The sequence below is a fragment of the Dermacentor andersoni genome, chromosome 1 (genome assembly GCF_023375885.2).
Source record: "Dermacentor andersoni chromosome 1, qqDerAnde1_hic_scaffold, whole genome shotgun sequence".
Classification (NCBI taxonomy): Eukaryota; Metazoa; Arthropoda; class Arachnida; order Ixodida; family Ixodidae; genus Dermacentor; species Dermacentor andersoni.
Window position 1 is genome coordinate 39,611,786 of NC_092814.1, and position 21,867 is coordinate 39,633,652.

The window sequence follows — 21,867 nt, forward strand, 5'->3', positions numbered from 1 at the left end:
CTCTGGCTTTTATTTTCGTGGCTGCTCTCTTGTTGCCTATCGCTTGCAGATGGCATTGGTGGGGTGAGGCAGAAGTAGTGCAGAAACATGTATCGCAAGTGAAGTAGGTATTCAGCTTATTGTTGCACTGGATACCTTCAGGTCAGCATCTTAGTTGCAATGAGCTGAGTCATTATGTGCATAAAAAAAAATATTTTTCTGTGTGGCAGATGTGTTTGTTGGTTGTAAAGCTTGCTTTCTGAATAAACAGCAGCAAACTCTCCCATCTGCTTCTGATTTGTTGTCAGTTTTATCCACATGCCTGCTGGACGGAGTAAACATAGCTTAATCCAGAGGAATCACAGGCAAGCAAGTCGCAATACTAGCATTAACAATAGTAAATTCTTAGTTGCAGAGGGCAAATGTGCATAAACTGCTAGTTGCAACGTTATTGTAAACTATTCCATGAATGTAGCTTAATTCAAGTGCTTATGGAAAAGTGTTTTCTCAGATAAAAGTGCTTTGCATGGAGATTCAAAATGTCACATACATCTTGGCTTGGTCATTTATCACTTTCACTCAGCAAGGTAATTTGGCTTATTAGTCAGAATTGCATATTAATGCTTCAACTTGAAAAGTGATCAGCTACTAATACATACTTGCAGCTTTAGCACTGATGCCTTGGTGTTTAACTTGGCACTATTAGAATGTGTGCCACATAATACATGCTTGTGCTGTGTTATTAGCATTGTTATAGGGATGTTTTTGCTGGAACATTAGTGTAACATAAAAAAATGAATAATAAAAGGCTGCCGAAAGCAAAACTGAGCACACATTTCCATTGCTGTCGTCTCAAGTGGCGTAATATGTGCTGTGATGATAAAAAGACAAGTGGACACCACCCACTCTGGAGCATTACAACGTGGTAAGGGTTCTTGTTAGACGAGTCCTCGCAATTTAAACTGTTCAATTCAGCATGTGGTCATGACTGCACACTATAATTAAATGCATGAGCAACCTTTGAGTCTTCTGCATGTAATTGATACGTGGGAGGGGGGGAGCCTGGCCAGAGTGAGTAATTAGTCCCAAGTAAAACAGCCCACAGTTCAAGATCTTCTGTAGCTATCCTAGAAGTTATATCTGTGCATCGGTTCAGTTTGACTCAATGTTTTTGCATTACATTTAATGCTTTAGTGGTGTGCTTGCTTTGTGATTTTACTATGTCGGCAAAGCTGCTTCGTTTAATATGAGGATCGCAAAAAGCTGACAGGCGTATAGTGAAGTAGGGGTATATTGTTCTTCTGGGTACTTTTTGTTTTATTTTGTTGGGGTGAGGTGGCTCCACAGGTGTAGTCAAAAATTTTTTTTTTTTCCCCCGAGAAATATAGTATGGGGCAGACTTGATCCAAAACAAACTCCTTCAAGTAGAATTCTAGGATAAGTAGGAGCTTGGCAGTGTTCATTTAGTTGCTTGTGGAATGTGCACTTCTGTTAAGCTGAACTTCTTATACTCTTCGTATTCGTAATAAAATTAAGTCTGCAATACTTCCTTTCAGTTATCCTTTCTCTCTCTCTCTAGTATATGGAAAGCTTTTACTGGTATCTGCTGGCTCCATTCAAGGGACATTTACCCTTTTCTCTGGATGCTCACAGCCACAGCAGCTGCACTAGTCCTGCTGTTCTGTAATGTTGCAACACTATTTTGAGTGAAATGCCTTAAAACTATATCAAAAGGTGCACTTTCAACAGTGCTTGAGCTTTCGCATGATGCAACATGAAATGTGAAGTCTAACTATAGCAAATGGCAGTTCTTGGCTCTCGCTATTTTTGCTGCCCATGCTATCAGTGCATTTGCTAGTTTAGTGTGAAAAAGACTGACTGCAAGTGAATGTAGAGATGATTTTTTCTTGTCTGCTTTTGCTCATGCATAGTCAGTTGGCCCACACTGAGCCTGATAACCCTGATAGCAGATTTGAAGTATCATCTTATATGGCCTGGTTGTTTCCTTTCACAGCTGAAAGAAAACCGCCTCAATTCGAAAATAAATGCAGGGCCACAATCAAACCTTCTTGATGGAGTCACTTGGGAAGAAGTTAAGAAAATGCAGGTGAGTAACCTTTATAAAAGCTGCTTTATCTTCATACAATAACATTTGGGCCTTCAATATCTGTAGTGCAAGTAATTCAAGTTTTAGTACTGTTAGTTTTATTGAAATCAAGAGCAACAACTGCACTGCACACCGTGATGTCATATCTTCACTTTATTTCCAACACAAGGTTAGGGGTCCTCCAGGCAAAAAAGGTCATAGATAAGTTGAGGGTACCTGGGAACCATACAGACAGCAGGCAAAGCGATACATCCACAAAACGAAAAATGGAAAGATTTTACATCACTGGGTATTTTGAAATAGTGAAAATAATACACAATGCAAGATAAAAAATAGTTATAGCGACTACGAGCATCTTTTCATGTACATTCAAAACATAGCAACGTCAAAAGTAAAGATGCGCTTGTCTTATAGTAAGGGTTCTTCACTCTTTTAACACAAAAAAAAAAAAGAAATATTATATTTGAGACTTGAATTTTTAAAGTTGCATGTTGAGGTTTATTTGTGAAGTCGCACGCTTTATTAGTGCAGGCATTTGATAGGCGAGAACAGCCCTTCCATAATTTGTACATGTTTGTAGTGTTATCCGTTAGTTACGCAGTGCATAACGAGCTGACGTGTGTGCTGAATGTAGGTTTTATTTATGTATGTGCTGGATTAGCTTGTAGTCATATATTTTACTCCCTTTGAGCAAATTGTGTTTAATAAACAAAGGACTCGTTGGTAGATCTTTGGGTTCACCATGATAATACTCAAAAATCCTCAGCACTTTCTTTTGCAATACCTCCAGTTTTTTATAATTCATAGTCATTGTAGTGCCCCAAACTAGTGTGCAATAGGATAAACGGGAGTAGAGGTAGGCATAATATATGGCCTTCTTTAGCTGCAGAGGAATTAGATCGGATAATTTGAATAATATACCAACTGTTCTGCTCAGTCCTGAGGTTGGTTATGTGTGTATTCCACAACATACTTTCCTCAAACCACACACCTAGAAATTTTGGACACTTTACGCATTCTATGACGGTGCCCTGGAACGTCGGCGTGAGTTCAATGTCATGTGGTTTGTTAGTGGGTTTAAACAAGATGTAGTTAGTTAGTCTGTTGCATCTGACATGACTGATATTATGGCGCAGAACAAGTTGAAATCTATGGTGTCTGAGTGTAATGACATGAAATGAGTTGGGCATATGCTCTCCTGCAACTACCACCACAGATGTAATTGATGTTATTCATGACAGAGTGAGATGTTTAGTTCAGTGCTGAATTGTGCTGTGATTTTTGCTGAAATTTGTAGGTCCAAGGCTGTAAGTGTGTGGTTGTCTGGCATGCTATGTTTTAACATCATGCGTTAAAAAACAGCCTATTTGACCAACCTCTCATGGCGACCACTTTTTCACTTGACCATTTCATGTATACAAATAGTCTAGCAACTGTTTCTATTGATATCAAAAGCCACAAAGCGCGAATGTCTTTTTCATTTTATTTACATTTGAGCATTGAATAATTTAAGCCAGAAGGGGTTACAGCTATATATACTAAATATTCGTAGGGCGTTGAGGCAAATTCTCATGTGGCTGCCAAGTATTACCTTGCAGCCTCCAAATTTCATGTTAGTACTCATTGTCACTCTGTTCTCAGTATCTTCGTCTTGTACTTTCTGCACTCCTGATAACGTAAAGATAAACTGACACTTGTGAGTGAGGGACTGGCGATGTTTGCTGCAGTAGCACATTAGGTGCAACCGAAGTCGCATGTTGCTTTCAGCTTGGCAGGACCTTATTACATTGGTTTAGCTAGTTAGTATCCATGAAAATTAAGCAGGATGAGGAGATGCCTGCTCACGAAGCACTCAACACAGCTATTTCCATGGGTAAAGTATCTCCTGGACTGCACAGAGGAGACTGGAATCTGAGGCAGTTTTGTTTTTACAGGCCAAGAAAATTTCACATCCACACACTATTGAATGCTAGTGCTTCTTCCACACCAGGGTTTGTCAGTTTCAAATTGATGGGGAAAAGTTGAGGCATCATCTAGTCTGAATTCCACACCACCAACAGGAGCAGGAGCAGAGTCCACGCTCCAGTGCACTTGCATGCTCATTGATGAGCATGCTGGTGCCACAATTTGTTTATTCTTGCAGTCTTTTAAAGCACTGCAGATGCAAATATGGGTGAATATGCATTCTGTGAAAATGGAATAAAACACTATTGCACTGACTGTCAGCATGGTCAACAGAAACGTGAAGGTATCAACCAATGACATGCTGTTATTGTTTTACGAGTTTGTATAAGTGCCAGCAGAGTTGCGAGCCGTTTCGCTTTCTGCATTTTGTAAACAAATTGGAGATCTGTACGCTGGCAGAATGGTGTGTTAGTGAGTTGTGCAATGTGGTCTACAACACACGCTTAAAATTGCGTGTGTTGTAGACCTAAGGGTCTCCTGAAATCTGTGGAACATATTAGAATGAATGTGGTGCCTTGCAAAGAATGTACAGTAGAACCTCGTTCATAGGTTTTGGAAAAAACTGCGAGAAAAAAAGCATCCTAACAGAGAAAACATATGATCAGAAGCAACTAAAAAAATTTGACCGACTCAACTATTGTTGTTATCTACATAATGTGAAGCATTGCACAGAGTGTTGCAGCACCAGAACTCGAGACACGTCAAGCTAGTGGTGCTCCGGTGGCCCAAGACGTGTTTTGTTCTTTTCGTAGTGTTTTAATCTTTTGTTACCGCGAGAAAATCGTTTTTTTTTTTATGGGTCCCGAAAAAAAAATTATTTACCGCTACAAATAATATTCCAGCACACATTGCAGCAGGGCATATTGTGCATAATGAAATGCTCTTTCCAAAAACATATGTTGCCAAACAAAAAAAAAAAATGTTGGATAAAACAATAAATTCTTGAAAGCACCATTTTTGCTGCCAGTTGATAAAAACAAGGAAATTCAGAACATGCATTGCAGAGATAAATAACCCAGGAATAGTGTCTGAAAAAATAAATGCTCAGTACTCCGTCGTTCTTCGAATACAAAAAAGAAACTAACACCAGTGTATCACTCATGCCATACGGTGAAGCAGTTCCTGGATTTTGTGAAGCATAGGTGCACTCCGCACTTTTCCCACAAAACGTCTGGTCCATGTTGAACTTTGCAGTCCTCATGACACATTTTGCAGTTCGACTTTTTCGGCATCTTCTGGGGATGGTCCGATGAGAAGTCCAAGGAACGTACTTCGCCAGTTCATCTAGAGTCATGCACCTCTTTCCAGGACCAATCGCTCTCAGCGTAGCTGGGCAACTACAAGATTATGCATCCAAGCATATCTGTTAGCATTTTTGCAGATTGTCTTTATCATCTATGCCGAGAAGAAGAGTAGAAAGAAATCCAACTACATTGTCTTGTGCTGATTCGTAGTGCTTGGCGAAGATATGCTACGGGGCGGCATTCTTGGTGTGAACAGAAGTTTCTTTGCTGCCGATGACACCACATCACGACCATGTGAAGCATGCACCCTGAAGATAATCAGTAGAGCTCTCAGGTCATACAAAAAAATGGGCAGATAAGCGTGCACAAGGAAGGACACCACTCAAGGCCATAAAAGAAACTTGTTGGTGTACAGCTGCGGATGTCCCATGCTGACTCAAAACATTGTTCTGTCAGAGCTTGAATCTGCTTTGCTGTCGTCTTCAGAATCTTAACTAGAGTCCTCATCACTAAATTGAAGTGCGGGTGCAGCATAGTTTCAAGCACGACTCTTTTCTCGCAACGCAGCCACTACGGGTGACACCATTGGGACCAACATTAAATAACTGCGCAGTGACACCGGCAGTGCCCCTTGCCAGGATTTTGAGAGAAGCAAAACCAAAACTCTTAGAAACTGCTTGAAAGAGCCAGGTCCACCTGTTGGACATGTGGTGGACCTTCAGAACTACTTTGGCAGAATAAAACGACTCGGACTCCATGCCAAAGCTCACTAGTGAACAGCTGGCCTCAGTTTCAGTTAATTATCACCGCTCAGCACTGTCAGACAACAAAGCCGGCGATATAATTTAATTCTTGACTTGCTGGGAGTCACTTGATTACAAAATTTTGATGCTAATACGGCATAATCGTAAATGACAGGCTTTTTTCTTGAGTGTAATACAGTCAACGACCGATTTTTCGGACCCTCTAGGGAACGTAAAAACGTCCGAAAATTCAGGCAGTCCGAAAAAATGAATGCATGCAAAAAAACGCACCCTTTTTATTTTTTTCTCAGATCTAGAGGTAAAGGGCGAAGTAACAGGCTTCCGAAACCCTGCCACAGCATCAGTGAAGTGGCTATAAAAAGAGGCGTTCAAAAACTCTGTATGCAGCCAACTGCCGATTTATTATGTACATGTGCATCGTCGGGCAGGCGGTGTTATTGCTGCAGTGGCTTGAAGAACTTGTTCATTGTTGTTTTGACGGCGTTCCGGTTGCATGCGATCATATTCGCCTCGATCTGAGCAAGGGTCATGTCAGCACTGTACACCGATGAAAGAGTCAACAGTGCTCGCGTCAACTCGGCGCCTGTAGGTGGTGCAGGCATTGGCTCCTCATTTTCAACATCGGAGTCTTCTGAATCCCCCACAACCCGACGGACTATTTCCTCGTCAGTCAGTTCTGCGCGGAAGTCGAGCTCGTTGTCAGCGTCAACAAACTGTTCAAAAGTTATTTCCGTGGGTATGGAAACCCCAGTAGAGCGGAGGTCGTTGATCACGTCGTCCGACGGTACTGCTTTCCGCGCTTCGATGCCATCGGCGAGGACGACGAAGACGGAGTGGGCGCCATCGAAGGCAAGCGAAATCCTCAAGTTGCGAAGTGGAGTTCGCTCACGAGCGTCGAAGCACCTAGGCCTAGCGTCGCAGAGCACACTTGACACAACAGACAACCACACACCACGCTAGCCAAAACGTGGCCTTCGCAAACAAACAAACAAAATGGCGCCGCTCCGAAAACTCCGCCGGAGGCGGAAGTGCGGCGATGAACATAGCCAGCGTGGCCAGACCAAATCGGTGTGTGACGACTAGATTCGGCTAGTTGTGCTTCAAAGCGGTGATATGCTTCGGCTGCAAGTGGATTTCCTTCTCAAGGGCGCTGCGCGAGGAGCCAAAAATTCCTTCAGTCCGTCAAAAAGTCCGGAAAATTGGACGGCGGGGGGTTCGAGCGTCCGAAACTTCAGATGTCCTTATACATTGATTCTATGGGGCTCGTGGCGGTGCCGCGAAGACGTCCGAAATATCAGGCATGTCCGAAAATTCAGTCGTTGACTGTAGAGGGTGACAGCCACGGCCCTTTTCGCTACAACATACGCACATTAGTTCGCAAAAGCTACGTCAAAAATCGCAGCATCGCCGGAGCGGGAAAATTTAAACTGATTCTGAAAGTGAAGTGGCTGTACTACTAGATGGCCTTGAGTGAATAAGAAACAGATCCAGCATGTCGAAATCGGCGATCTAAAGAATCTATCACCAGTGAATGATTTGAATAGGCGTGGTAATGAAAGAGTTAAGAGCCGAAATAAGCCGAACACTATGAACGAATTACAAAAATGGTCTGAATCCAAGTGCATGCGTATAAATGAAAAGAAGACACAAGCTGTCATATTCCGCCCTAAAAATAAGCCAGTTCCCTCGCCCCTCGAGATTAAGCTGAATTCACGACGTATAGATGTGGTTGAGCAATTTAAATGTCTCGGAGTAGTTTTCTCCTCCTGTATGTCTTGGGAAAATCACGTGGACCATATCACTACAAAACTGGCTCAAATAACTGGGATCGTAGGCCAGCTCAGATACGTTCTTCCAAGGCAAGTAAAATTACTCCTCTACAATTCACTTTTTTACTCCTATTTAAACTATTGCCATTTAGTATGGGGCACAGCAGCAATTAGCTGTCTTCAGCGCATCTACATTTTGCAGAAGTTCCTTCGTCATGTTCACAATGTCCCCTGGGGCTCACCGAGCGCGGATCTCTTTCTGCAAAGTAGTGTGCTGAAGATCCACAACTTGTACAAATACCGCTTAAGTGTTCGGTTTAAACTGGAAACACGGAGAAACGTAAACCACCTACGTTACCTTGCTGATTTACGTACCCGAGAAGCGACCTACAAGACAAGACATACGGAAAATTGGGTAGTGCCAACCCCTCGAATAAATTCCGGTAGAGAACGCCTACAATTCACTCTTCCTTCCCTCTTAAATGCTTATGTCCATAATAATTTTGATCTTTTCAGTGCGTCAAACGGTGCTTTGCGTACTATGTATGTTACCATGTAGGTTCTGTTCTTCTTTGTGGTGAATATTGTCTAAATATTGTATAATTTTGTTATGTTTTCTTTTGTATTTGTTCATTATGTATAAGTGTTATTAGACTGCAATTTCCTTTGTTTTAAAAGCCTTGCTGTGAAGCCTCTGCCAAGCGAAAGGGGGCTGCGGCTTTGTCAAGCTGTTTCTGACAGCTTTTTCTGCGCCTCCGCTGTCTGTATTTGTACAAGGCAGAAATAAAGAATTTGAATTTGAATTGAATTTGAATTTGAAAGAGCCGAAACGAAGCATGGTGCCCACATCGCACTGCCTGCAGCAGGAAACTGCAGCGCATTCAGATTATCACCTACTAAAAGCGTGTAGTACGCTACAAATGGCACTGTGCACCACGCGCTATGGTGATTCTTATTGCAATAGGTTTGCCGGCGATAGCTGTCAATGCGGCGTGCAACGACCCAGGTGGAGATTGGCTGGTACCGAAATAAGAAACTGTGCTCACAGTCGTTTTCACTTGAGACAGGCGGCTATGTATTGGTCTCGATTGCATGCGCCTCACGCCTTTTCTTGTTCTCATGGGATCTAGCGGCCGCAAAACGTATACAATCACAGTGTCCAGCAGGGAACAGCGGTGCATTTCGGTTATTGCCTATTAAAACCGTGCACTACGCTTCCTACGGCAGTGTACGCTGTGAAACAGGTAGGCAAAGGTGCTTATGCAATAGTATTGGCGGTGATGGCTGTGAATACTGCGTGCGACGACCCCGGAGAAGATTTGCTGGTACCGAAATGAAAAAACTGAGTGCACGCTGGCATTTTCACATGAGACGGGCAGGCGAGTGTTGCAGTGAAGCTGCCGCGTCGGGCAGCTTTATACTGTTATCAACCACGCACGTCTGGCGCATTTTTTTGTTTACATGGGATCTAGCGCCCAGTAAACATATACAATTGCAGTTTGGCAACATACTGAACATTGGTGCTGAAAGATTTTTTTCCTTGAACATATGAACCGGTCAAAAATGAGCGTAACTCTATTGGATCATTTCTTGTTTTCTCGATTGCAAACTTTGGTGCTGGAAAAACGTACATAACAGGAACGCATCAATGGGGTCCTACTTTTCGGCGGAATATATTTAAAAGGACCTTATATGAAGAGAGTGTTATGCTTACTTCTTCCCCTTTAACTCGTCAGTTCCCTGAATCAGTGGCAGTTCACTGCCTTGCACTCTTTCGCTCCCTCCCCCCTTCCCGTTGTGTGCTTTTGGTAACTATTCAAGGTGTGCCCCTAACGAAGCTGGCCTAACAGTTACAAAGGAGCGGTGATTATGTGTTGACAACTGCCACTTCCTGGATAAACTGGCAGAGTAGGCATGCATGCATGAGCTTTTGTGTGCAAGTAATTCATGGTTAAGAATCGCTCAGTGGTTGGAATCTGTGGGCTGCTACTACCCGACATTAACTGGCACCCAGCTGGCTATTCCAAAAATGGCGAGGAGCCCTCTCTGTGAAAAAAAGAGCTAGCTGTCCTTGCATTCCGTTTCTTAGATCCACTCACCGCGTACATACAACTTAAACGCTTGTCTGAGACATTCACAGGTCTGTTTACCCACCAAGGCCACAGGTTCAGCTCCTATGATGTACTTGTTTTCTACACTTTGGCATGAGGTCATAAACCTCTTGCCATGTTTCAGCTGCAAACCTTTCCTGTGTCTTGTGGAAGGTTTACAGATGCAAACACTTCCTTGGAGAAATGCAAGTCATGCTGTCCAGTATTATGCAAAAAGGTGACAGCACTTGCAAGTTATGCCTTCAGCTTAGTTAAAATGGCCATGATAGAAGTCTCTCGCCAGTATTGACAGTTCATGAAAACATGGCATCAGGTTTGATCTGCTCATAAACTAATAGCTTCTTGATAATAGGATGCCTTAAATTACCACATGCTGCTGTTTATTTCCAATCGGCTGCTGCAATGTGGTAACTGCGCATGCACAGTTGTTACTTGATCCTTGCATTGCTGTGATTAACTTATAGACCACATAAGTGAAGTTTTGTGTTTGTTAAGCATGTTCCCATTGTTTTGATTTGTTAAGCCAAACTTAGGTTGAATTCCAATGGTAGATCCAGATCAAGTTTCTCTGCTCTGTATGAAGCAATCCTATTCCAATGGCAAAATGAGAGCGTGAGTTGTGTGTTCCGATGGGAGATTAGGACCAGCCATTGATTCAGGATCGCTCTGCGGAGCAAAAATATTTGCTCCGCCTAAATTGATAGATTTCACCGGAAGTCCGCCTGACGTGTTTCTTTTACCCACCTCTGCTTTCTGTCACGGGCAGCTATGGACAACGTGGAAAACATGGACGCTACGTCGCGCCATGTGTTTTTGTTCCTGCTCCTGGATAGTGATAGCTCTGACTCGGACACTATAACTTCCAAGTCCAGTGATGATTCTTTTGACATGGATGAAAAACAAACTAACAGAATGCTGGTACAGGGCTAGAGCCACCATAATGCTGGGATGATCCAGGTGATGGTGATGAGGCCTACCTGATCCACCTCTAGTCTTGCGCCCTCTCACTTGATTTCCCTGTACTAAGTGCCTCCGCGGGAGCGCACGCGTTCCATTCGCAAATTTGACGAGTCGGTCGGAGTAATGCGCTCCGTTCATGATTCGACTGAGCGCTCGCGATCTGCCATTGGAATTCAACATTAGGCTAGACTTTCTGCTTGGCTGAGACACGCTCTACATTTGGAAAGTGTTAAATTTCTGAATGTCGGCAAGCATGTCATGCGATTTACTCTCTGGCCTGCATAGGATGCTGTGGCGAGTGCAACAGGCGACCAAGTTGTGCTTGTGGGTGCTGCATCAAAGGGGATAATTCAGCGTGACTATCAGCACAATGCTATGGTCTACAAAACTGCCTATAGTAAGAATCCCTTTGACAACATTACTGACTCTGAGCTTGAAGACTACAAGCGACTTGTGGAAAGAAAGCAGCGTGGAGAATCAAGTGAGTGATGCATTTGTGTGTCTGCATGTGGGGGTGGTGGGTGATATTAATGGATATCAGCTGCTGCTTGTTTGTATGATCATGTCTCTTTTTTTGTTGTATACTCTGCCTCTTGTCAGTGCAATTTTTGTTGACCCAAATTGGGGGTTGTTCCTGCTACAGATTAAAACAGTTGCTTCAATTTTCCAAGTGTGCCTGGAATTTGCTGGTTAAGTGGTCTTATCCTGAAAAGGACACTCTCAAAGTTACTTCTTTAAAGGACTCGGGTTGCATCATGATAAATTCTTTGTACAGCTTGACTCTAAACCGTTGTTGCACGCCAGCACTGGAGAATGTTATACCATAGCAGCGGTTTGTCAATGAGTGGCATGTTATGCCTCTTTGCAGTTGATGATGATGTGCCAGACAGCTTAAAGCCATTGCTTGTTGAACCAGTCGCTGTCCCAAGCCAGGGACCACAGCGGACATCCAGTCCACTGCAGTCACCTGCTCAGTCACCAACATCACCTGCATCTGACGAAGAAGGTGGGTGTGCATAGGTGCAGCATCCATAGTTACAGGTATCTTTTGAACAAATTGTGGGAAAGAAGAGGCTATGGCTAGCACTCTGCCATTATTGCACAAAGGTGCAGACAAACTCTGTGTATGGCTATTGCAGCCATTTTAGTTGACTGTCTTGGAGCTCCTCTTTGAGTTGTGGCAGTATATGGAGTAGTAGTTGTGCAGACCTTACATATGTAGTCATAAGCATGTTTGACAATCTTTAAGTCAAGCAATGGGCAACTTTTATTTTTTAGAGCTAGAACAGGTTTGGTCTTTTCAGCACATCATTTGGGATAGTACAGTTAAGGGGCAGAGAACAGGACCACCACAATCCACAGTAACAGTGGGTTTATTTGTATCAACACAAAACGCATGCATAGCAGCAGACAAAAGTTTTGACATGGAGTCGGAGCATCCAAGGCAGATAGATACAAAGTCCGTAACTAGAAATGACAACTGGTGGTGGTATGCAGTTCGCTACACTCGTGTGGCGTTCTTTGTCATGTATAAATGTTGGAGCCATTTGTTCTATTAGTGCTGTTTTAACACGCCCCCATTGGAAACCTATCCATACCTTTCATGATCATAAAAGACTTTGTTTGAAATGTGCACCAGCCAACTTGCACATGAAAATAAGTTTTTTCTGCTTGTGAACAGAAGTACTATCAGGAACTCCAGAGGAACCAAATCACAAAAAAAAAAAGATTTTTTCATGTTGGCTTTACAAGCTAAGGGGCCCTATAACGTAAAACTATTCCAATATGTTTTTATCCAATCTCCTGACGTCAAATTTGCATAACCACCGACGCAAGCATCCGGCGGTCACCCACAGGGTTGTCTGAACAGACCAATCAGATGCTCTCCTCGTTCATAGGTCGCTTTTGTTTCCTTTAAAAACAAATAACATTGCTTACAGTGAGCGGCTTGTCTTATCTAATTGGCTGACAAGAGGCGAGGAGCACGCTCAAATGGAGAGGGATTCGATGGGGCCAAGCCACTGCACTGAAAATCGATAACCAGATGAAGAGGGTGGTGCCGGTGTCTGCGATTGGTCTGCTTTCCCTTACTTAGCTTGAGGTGGCTGGTCGAAAATCGTGGCTGCATGCAACAGAAGCCTAAGAATGACGCTAAACAGATCCTCAGCTAAAAATAGTTTGCATAACGAGATCGTAAACGTGCTGAAAGTGCTCGAAAATGTTACACTGCCACGCAAGAAGTCTTATTATACGCAAATAAACCCATGCTCTCCGGAAGGTGCGAGTAGCCAGTGCTTGAGCGATCAGCGGCAGCCATCTTGTATTTCTTTCGGAACGAGGCAGCCTGCTGCTATTCAGAAGAAAATTCAGTTTTGTTCGGCATATTAATGCATCTTTAATGCGTACACGTCACTTTGACGCGGTGACTTTTTGAGGTTTTGTGACGTCGCGTGACAGGCAGGGGAACTGGGTGCAGTCCGAAAACTTTTGACCAATAGTCGAGGGCTAATGGCGTGAAAAGGCGTCGAATCAGAAATAACTATTTTTCTTTTGTTCAGTGAAATCATGCATAATCAGTGCGTACATGTCATATCAGATGGGGATCTATTACGGTTGTCGTGACGTCGCGTAACAGGCAGGTGAAGTGGGGGTGGTACAAAAATGTTTTTGACCAATCGCGGAGTGCTGATTGCAGAATTGGAATAGAAAAAATTGGAATAGTTTTACGTTATAGCGCCCAAGGTTGAAGCATCATTGGCCTTACATTAACCTTTTAACCCCCAATCCCGAGCTGTACTCTTCATGGGAGGTTGTGCTTATATCGCCAATGACGAGCCGCGCTTGTTCAGCCCGATGTTGTGCTGATCCCACTGCCAAAGACCAAAGTAATACATTTTCAGAATCAGAATGACATGAAAATGACTAGACAAAATAATTTCAGTTTCTTCCTTTTTTTTTTTTTTTTTTTTTTTCCGGGAATGTGAGGGTTCAAGGGTTAACAGGCACTAGAAGCAAACATTGAGTCGAATTAATGTGATAAGTGTTCTGAAATTTTCAAAGCATCACTTGAGGTTCCGTCAACATGGCCAAACAGTCACCTTAGATCACTTAACGCAGTTAGGAGTTAGGGCAGTTGTGTGAGCCATCTCTTGCCCTTGCAAAAAAAAAAAAAAAAAAAAAAAAAAAAAAAAAAAAAAAAAAAAAAACGTCCAGCAACGCATACCCTCGAAATTGTCGCCAAAGTGACGGAATCTAGTGTCACCTAAACATGTGGATGACAGTACCTCCACCTGTTTTACCCAGCAATACGGGGCTTTCAGGAGACATACTGTCATAAGTTGTAATTTTCACAGTGCACTGAGGAATTTTCAGGACTATAACCAACCTACTACACCAGCTAGACATAAGCCTGCCATCACTGTCCCATTAACATTATTGGAACACAACTGTTTTTTAAATATTTGGAACTGAACCTTGTAAAATGTAAGAGTTTCAGTCCACATTATTTGCACAAAGCCCTGCAATCCATCGTATAAGTTTGATTAGGGCCACACATTTCTTTATCTGAAATTTGGTGAAAAAAGTGGTGTCTGTACACAAACCAAAAATGTGATTGCTTTTAAAGATATATTTGAGGCCCGAATGAGCAGCCTGGTACAACTTTTTACTCAACTTCAATTGCTGCCTTAGTGATTCTTAGTGGCAATGATCTTGGGAGTTGAGCAGATAAGGGTCCCCAGTTCTCTAGGCAAGTGCTTATGCTGGCTGTGTTGGCTGGAGGTGAGGTCGCCCTCAGGTACGGGCCCAAACTTGGTACATAGTACACTTGTAAATTAGGTCCCTTATTTTTTATACGAGGAAGAATCTGTCATTGGGAAAGCTAAGAGGGGTTTTTAGCGTGAAATATGAACAAAATGTTACGTTTCAGGTAGTACAGGCATAAAAAGAGGCAACTCCATGCTTGAGCACATAAGAAGTTGTGGGGCTGTGGGGAGTCAAAAGGTATGCATGCACACTGTGTAGAATCACAGCTCGAAAGATGGCATGTAAAACATATAGCACATGGTTTAACAAGGTGGCGATTTGTACAATTTGACACTGCATAATCAGTGGTGAACCAATGCAGAAACACACAAGGGAGAGGGACAAGCGCTGAACTTCCTGCTGATTTTATTCCACACATGCACACAGGATTTATAATCTGATGAGCAAGACATGTGAGAAGGGTTAACCACAAAGATAAAAAAGGAGAGGAGGAAAAAAAGTAAGATACAGGGCATGGCAACACCGAAAGAAGCGTGAACGAGGGGGCATCGTGAAGAACGGTAGCCAAACTAATGCAAAGCTATACAGCAACCAAGGTCAACCACAAAAGACAAAAGGTATACAACAATTACTGTCAAGTAGCAGATGTCAGATAGCCCAGATGTTTTTCAGGTAAGAGGAACGACGGCATGTTTATGCAATTCTCCCTTCATAATCTCGGCACTTTTCATGATCTTGCAAATTGTCTGTTCGCTGCATTTACCAAATACACTGGCATCATTTAACTGTGGCTTGCAGCCACACTCTTTGCAGTGCAATGCAAGTAAGCCAGAAGAACCATTGTTAATGTTGTTGCTGTGTTCTTACAACCTATCATTAAGGCATCTGTCTGCCTGATCAATATACTTGTTACCACAGGTTAGCACAATGACGCAGGTACTGCCACTCTTGCATGGGAACTTGTTCCAACATCACTGCTGTGTTCTGGTATGTTGATACCTTGGTTGCCATATAGTTTTGGATTAGTTTGGTTTCGGTCCTTCGTGATGCCCCCTCATTCGTGCCTCTTTCAATGATCATGCTTTGTATCTTGCTTTACTTTTTTATCTGTCTCATTCATCTGAGTATAAATTGTGCATGCATGTGTGAAACCGTGAGCTGAAAGTTCAGTACTTGTCCCTATCCCTGTGTGCTCCTGCACTGGTTCACCATTTATAATGAAGCACATACTGCACAGGCAAGTGTGCATGCTGGTCAGTGCTGCGCAGAGAAAGCATTGTGGGTTTTGGTTTCACATGTTGGTTGGCTTCACAAATGTCTGCACACAGATGAAAATTGCAACAAGCATGTGCAGTCACAAAGCAACAACCATCGTTAAAAGAACTTCTTTCTGGGCTATTCAATACATTGATGACCATATTTTTTTCAACATAAGACATTACTGACAGGAAGAGTGAAGACAGGACAAGCACGATCCCTGTCTTTTTTTCTTCTTGTCAGTTAACATGTTTTCTAGTGCAAAAACGTCATCCAGCACCTTTCCTATCCTGTCCTTCTCGTCCATCTCTTTCTGTACTATAGTATCATGTGCCAGCTCGACTGACAGTGTGTATTGCTAAAGAAAGTGAGTCGTAAAGAAAGTGTGGTAACAAAGCCACATCAGCAACGTTGTTGCAAAGATAAACCAGAACTATGGCTGCAACTGATGGGTGTTGGGCCGGCAGCAAAGCCCATTTGAAACTCTTTTGCTTTTCTTTGTATATGTGCCTAACTGCAGTGTAGCATTTTTGTAGTTATCGCTGTTGTCATTGTAGTTGTCCCCACTGTCCCTATTCTCACTTTGAGAAGGATAGCCTGTGCAGTGCAGAGAAGCAGTTTTGTCATTTTCTAGGGTTGAGGAACTAAGATCATGCTGTGAGGTGATGTAGTCGGAAATGGCATTTGCAGTAAGGTGCTACTCTGAGAGTTCAAAGGCTGGCTATAGCTACCCGCTGGCGCACATGCTTTTATATGAAGCTCTGAAGATGGCAGCATATTATTCACATTACCTTACAGGTAATGTGAATAGTATGGTGCCGCGTAATATTCGCATTACCATATTTGCATTCACATTACCTGTGTGAATGAATAAATAAATAAATAAATAAATAAATAAATATAGTCCTTCTGGGTAGGAAATTTGCTGAGTGCATCAATCAGAAGCAGTACTGTTTCAGTCTAATTTGTACATGGATGTGTAAACAGATGGAGGTTTAGGCGTTAGAAGTTGAACAATATTGGAACTGATTTAGGTCTGTGGCTACTGTGATGGTGTGTTAGTAGGCATATGATGTCCGCTTATACCTACATTGTGCTCGCACCTCCCCTTTTTCAAAATAGTCAAGACATCTGTTATAACGGCGGTGCGCTACCTTCAACCAAACATGACAGAACCACAGATTATCATCACAGACGGTTAGTTTTTGTGTGGTACTGCATACCAATATCTGGCTTTTCTTTGCGCTTTCAGCATCTCTTCCAGATTGACTAGAGAGGCCACTAACAGCGTTGCTGCACAGCAGCGTTTGCATGACTGCGTATAAAACACTGGGTGTGTTGCGTGAAACAAGTGCTACATAGTATCCCAGTGGCATGTCTACAAACCACTCCTGTCCCTGTCCATGCCATGACGACCTTGTTTTTCTGCTTAACTCTTTCGGCCCCATAGGCTACCAAATCTAGAGTTGCTGGTTTGTATTTTATGGAGGCACTGCAGCAACCTTAGTAACAGTTTGAATGGTGCTGTGCAGGGGGTCTGTCTACCAATGGGAAAAATCGGGAATTCTCAGGGATTTTCAGTAGTCTGGAAAAACTTGGGGGAATTTGTGCTTCTATCAGGGAAAATTAGCTGTAATCTTATTTAAAGGGAACGAAAGTTGCGGTAATGCTGGCTCGAGTAACAGACAGGAATCATAACGAATAGTCTTTGACGTCCTGTCATTGGCTAGAGGAGTTGTCAGTGTACAGTCAACGAACGAACTTCCTGATGCCCAATAATTGAGACGGCTTTGCAGCAACATTACGTACCCCATAGAGTCAGTGTATTGGAACGTCTGAGATTTCGGACGCAAGAACCCTTCGCTGTCCGAAATCCGGACTTTTTGTCGTGACCGCAGGTCCGAAACAGCAGTAATCAAAGCCAGCCACCACCGCTACAGTTTTGATTTTGATTACCTCGCTGCCTCGAACCAGCGCTCTCGCACGCAGATCCGCTGGCAGCCATAGCCACCACTGCGGCAACGCTAGGCCTAGCTGCTTCGGTGTTCGCTGTTAAGCTTCTTGCCATTGGGTGCCATGTTTTTCATTGAAAGCATTCTTTGCTGTCAGCAATGGCACCGATTCCGCCTTTGTGGTCCTTGCGATTGGCTTTGAAGCTCAGAAAGCACGTGCATTGCATAATGCCGGTTCCCAAACGTCAGCTTCACCTCCGTACAGAAATTTTACTTGAAGTATACATAAAAGTATTGCGGTGAAGCATAACAAGCATGAAAGCGGACTATTGCCATGGGACACAGTATGTATTCCTTAACCCTATGAGGGTCAATTTTTATCAACATATGCGACCGCCCACGGTTTTTTTTTTTTTTTTTTTTTTTTTTTTTTGCAGATTTCAATTATTCTTAGGGACTTATTTCGAAAATATACCACAATTTTTCTAGGGTGACCGTAAAAGAAAAAAATATTTTGTGTTGGTATATATGTACTCTTCGTTCATGAATAACAACAATAAAAAAAGGAAATAAACTCGTAAGAATTAAAAATTTTATGCATTTTTATGTGTATAAACTGTCTATGTGTCAACCAACCCCACTTATGTAGGCCTTGAAAATGCGCATGCGAGAATATTTTGCAAGACTCAAATCTTCCTGCTCTTACACAATTATCTAATATGTACATCCATAGCATAATGGAACTGCATAGGTGCACATACTCAAGAAAACTGTGTGGTTGTGTGCCCGTCAAAAAAGCAAAACATGTGACAAACTTCCACTAATCTTCATCTTATCGCCAACCAGAGGCAATTAGTTTTTGCGAGTGTCAAAAAAAAAAAAAAGGCAGCGGAAACACATGCACGCCAGCATCCTTCCTATGCGCACCGCTGTGAGCACTGAACGAGTGAAAAAGAGGCGGTCGCCCTTTGAGCGATTAGTAACGAGATAGCCATCAGTTTTGCAAGTGCAAGAAGCCGAAACCTCCTGCGAAAACAACCGTAACCGCCACCCACCCATGCGCGCGCCAATGCGCGGGCGGTACCATATAGACGCGCGGGAGCGAACTAGCGCTAAAACAAACCATGCAACGAAAACCGAGAGGGGGAGGCGTGCGAAAGAAATTGCCTGTATTCCCACATAGTGGCAGCACATGACAGGAAAGAAAAAGTTAGGAAATGGGTGCGCTTTTTAAACGTACAGATGGCTCCGTAAATATATGGCATCGACCATTTTCGGACTTGTTCGCGCCGCCGTATATTTACATCATTGACCCTCAAAGGGTTAATTATACACGCTTGCGCCCGGTATCTCCTGTCACAGTACGAGCACCGATATGCTTAATACATGTACCGACAGGCCTTCAGAGGTTTTCCGAATGTGTCTGTGGCAGTTTGAGCCCCTAAGGACAGTAAAAGACTCATTCATTTTTTCAAACGGGCCAATTTTTCAGACATTTTCGGGGCCCTTAGGCAGTTCGAAAAATCGGGCGTTGACTGTACAACAGACCTAGATGCTTCAAATGGTCCGTTGGGCGAACGACTCGCGGAAGGTGCTATGATCAGAACAGAAAGGATCCATGCACTGAGGAATGAACGGGAAAGGAAGCGTGCTGCCGCCGTTTTGAAAGCTTGAGCTCAATAAACAGTGTTGGCTGATGCCGAGATGCAGGTGTCTCTCATCCAAACCAATATAAAGTCTTTAAAGGAGTGAAACACAACAGTGAGCCATTGTGCGCAGGCTGAGAGTATGTCAGGGCAGTTGAGGTTGACTTACAAGCTGTTGAGCGAGAATGTCAATGGTGACAAAGTTCGGACCTCATACCACTGAGCTTGCCATCAGTTGATAGAAATAGCTCATATTTGAAAATATTTGCTTCTGTATGCATCTACTTTTTATTCGTATTTGAGAATGTCCAAATCGATTTGCTTTTTTTTTTTTTTTCGACGGCATTTTATTTGCTGTACATTTTACTAACCCCTCCCTTCTATTCTCTTTTTGAATAAACTAAACACTACTCCTTAGTATTCAAACTGGATTCAGTTATCTTTATTTTTTTCACATGTTTACTAGAGAGTGACAGCATCGCGCGACATGGTTTCAGCCCATCTTGACATAAAACAACAGACCTGTGTCATCCAGGGAATTTAGAAATGTGAACTTGGTAGACACACTGGCTGTGTCACCCATCAGTGAAAGCAAGCACCATTCTGAATTTTTACTGGTAGCTAGACAGGAACAGGATAATAACATTGCTAGGGCTTTTCCAATTGTTTTGATATCAGAGGTCCGTGTGGACATAAGTTGTTGGGCCGAAAAGGTTAAACACATCCTTTTATCCATTTTATTATACACATTGTGGATGACTACTGTACATGCCTGCACTTGCAACCAAAAGGCTTCCCTGGAGTAGATCCTGGGATGGCATTCTGGTTTGCCTTAGTTGTAGTGTGCATGTCCGCATGGAGTGTTCTGCTTCTTTCCTAACTGCATGCAGATTCAAAATCCAGTGCTCGAGTGAAGCGGTCATTGTCATCAAGGTTGGCCACAGAAGGTAAGTGCTTGGACAGCTATGCTGAGTGCTTCATGACATCAAGCATGCAATAATTATTCCAAATTAGAGCACTGTTATGATGCTCTACGTCACTGAATAGTTGCTTATCCTTGTGCATATTGGCTTTAGGTGCTCATGTTTGCATCACCCAAGTCCAGAAACTTGTGCTGGTCACAAGTTTTCTTCAATGAAAATTTGTTGTGCTGATAGAAATACTGTTTAGATATGTTTCAAGCACTCAACTGAACATTCACCTCTGATGCAGATGAATGCTTGGAATCGGTTCAAATGTTAGTGGTTGCAGACACTGCTGGTGGAGCCAATAGGGGTGGTAGAAGTTAGCTTTTTTCACACCATGTCAGCGTCTAGGTAGAACATAATACTCTCAAACCACAATTTAATGAAGGCATACTGGCTGTCAAAATTTCAATTTCACGAACCTAACTTATGTTCCCTTAATTTGTCCTGTTGGCTGACATGTTATAAAGGAGCATATTTAAATATTAAGAATTGGGGTGAATATGAGCATTCAAAATGTTCAGGCTATGTGGACATGTGAGCTAATGGAGCTTAGCCAAAGCAGTGTTGTCATGCCATTAGTCTGAGGACTCTTGCAGTGTGTATGGTGTGCCAAGATATCTTTGGTCACAAGGCTGTATATATACAGTAAACCATAATTCTACAATGCATGGAATATATTTAGCATATGAAAACATGCCACATGCATTGGTATCTGTGTTGGGTGACATGTCCTCATAGGCACATCCCAGTAGTGGTGACCCAGCAGCTACCACAATGATTACCATTCACCAAACATAGGATTTCCACGGACTCGAAGCAGCATAGACATGTAGTCAACTTACTGTCTGCCTAAATGTTCTCAAAGTTGATGCAACTGCCTAGCCAGTTGCGTAACATTTGAGTAATCATCTTTTGTGTGCCTTCAAAGTCTGACGCTTTGCACGCACCTTGAAGCCACACATTCATCTCAAGGTTGCCTGCTGCCCACTGTCCCCCCCCCCCCCCCCCCCCCCCCCCCACTTATGTAGAAATGAAGATGGAAAACACACTAGCATGTGTCAATCGCATGCAGAACTTGCCCAACTAAAGCAGACTAAACACAGAGCATTAGGTTTTATCAGCTTTAACTGTCACTGTTTACAGTGAGCATGCCTGATGACTCTCCCAAATTTTTGGTAACATTTATGAATTCGGGCTCGTTTTATGATTTTATTAATGTTGCATCAAGTTTTACGAAAAATAAATCCTGTTAATAAAACAGTCGGTGAATGGACAGTGAAGTAGCTTTGTTCCAGGGCCTTTACATTAGAGGGGTACTTCGTGCGAGCTCGTTCATAGATGTTCCTACAGCAGGCAAAGGCAGCAAACGTCACTGTGATC

General features: G+C 42.9%; 1 protein-coding gene and 1 long non-coding RNA gene across 16 annotated transcripts in view; one reads left to right on the plus strand and one right to left on the minus strand.

Moving 5' to 3' along the window:
- Positions 1–21,867, plus strand: part of hts (adducin 1-like protein hts) — a 192,280-nt gene that overhangs the window by 136,229 nt on the left and 34,184 nt on the right. For 6 of the 10 annotated variants that reach the window (XM_055061340.1, XM_055061341.1, XM_055061343.1 and 3 more), the window contains 5 exons: positions 1,994–2,086; positions 11,185–11,380; positions 11,768–11,905; positions 17,044–17,118; positions 20,410–20,466. In XM_055061340.1, coding sequence (XP_054917315.1) covers positions 1,994–2,086; positions 11,185–11,380; positions 11,768–11,905; positions 17,044–17,118; positions 20,410–20,466 — 559 coding nt within the window. Of the gene's footprint in view, positions 1–1,993; positions 2,087–11,184; positions 11,381–11,767; positions 11,906–15,600; positions 15,756–17,043; positions 17,119–20,409; positions 20,467–21,867 lie in introns of those variants that run through there. The other 4 variants (XM_050193022.2, XM_050193028.2, XM_050193026.2 and 1 more) reach the window with 3 other exon arrangements.
- LOC129380434 (uncharacterized) overlaps positions 2,217–21,867 on the minus strand; it is a 57,237-nt gene continuing 37,586 nt past the window's right edge. For 3 of the 6 annotated variants that reach the window (XR_008608446.1, XR_011895898.1, XR_008608450.1), the window contains one exon: positions 12,255–13,769. This is a non-coding gene — a long non-coding RNA (uncharacterized lncRNA). Of the gene's footprint in view, positions 2,303–12,254; positions 13,770–21,683; position 21,867 lie in introns of those variants that run through there. The other 3 variants (XR_008608448.2, XR_008608453.2, XR_008608449.1) reach the window with 2 other exon arrangements.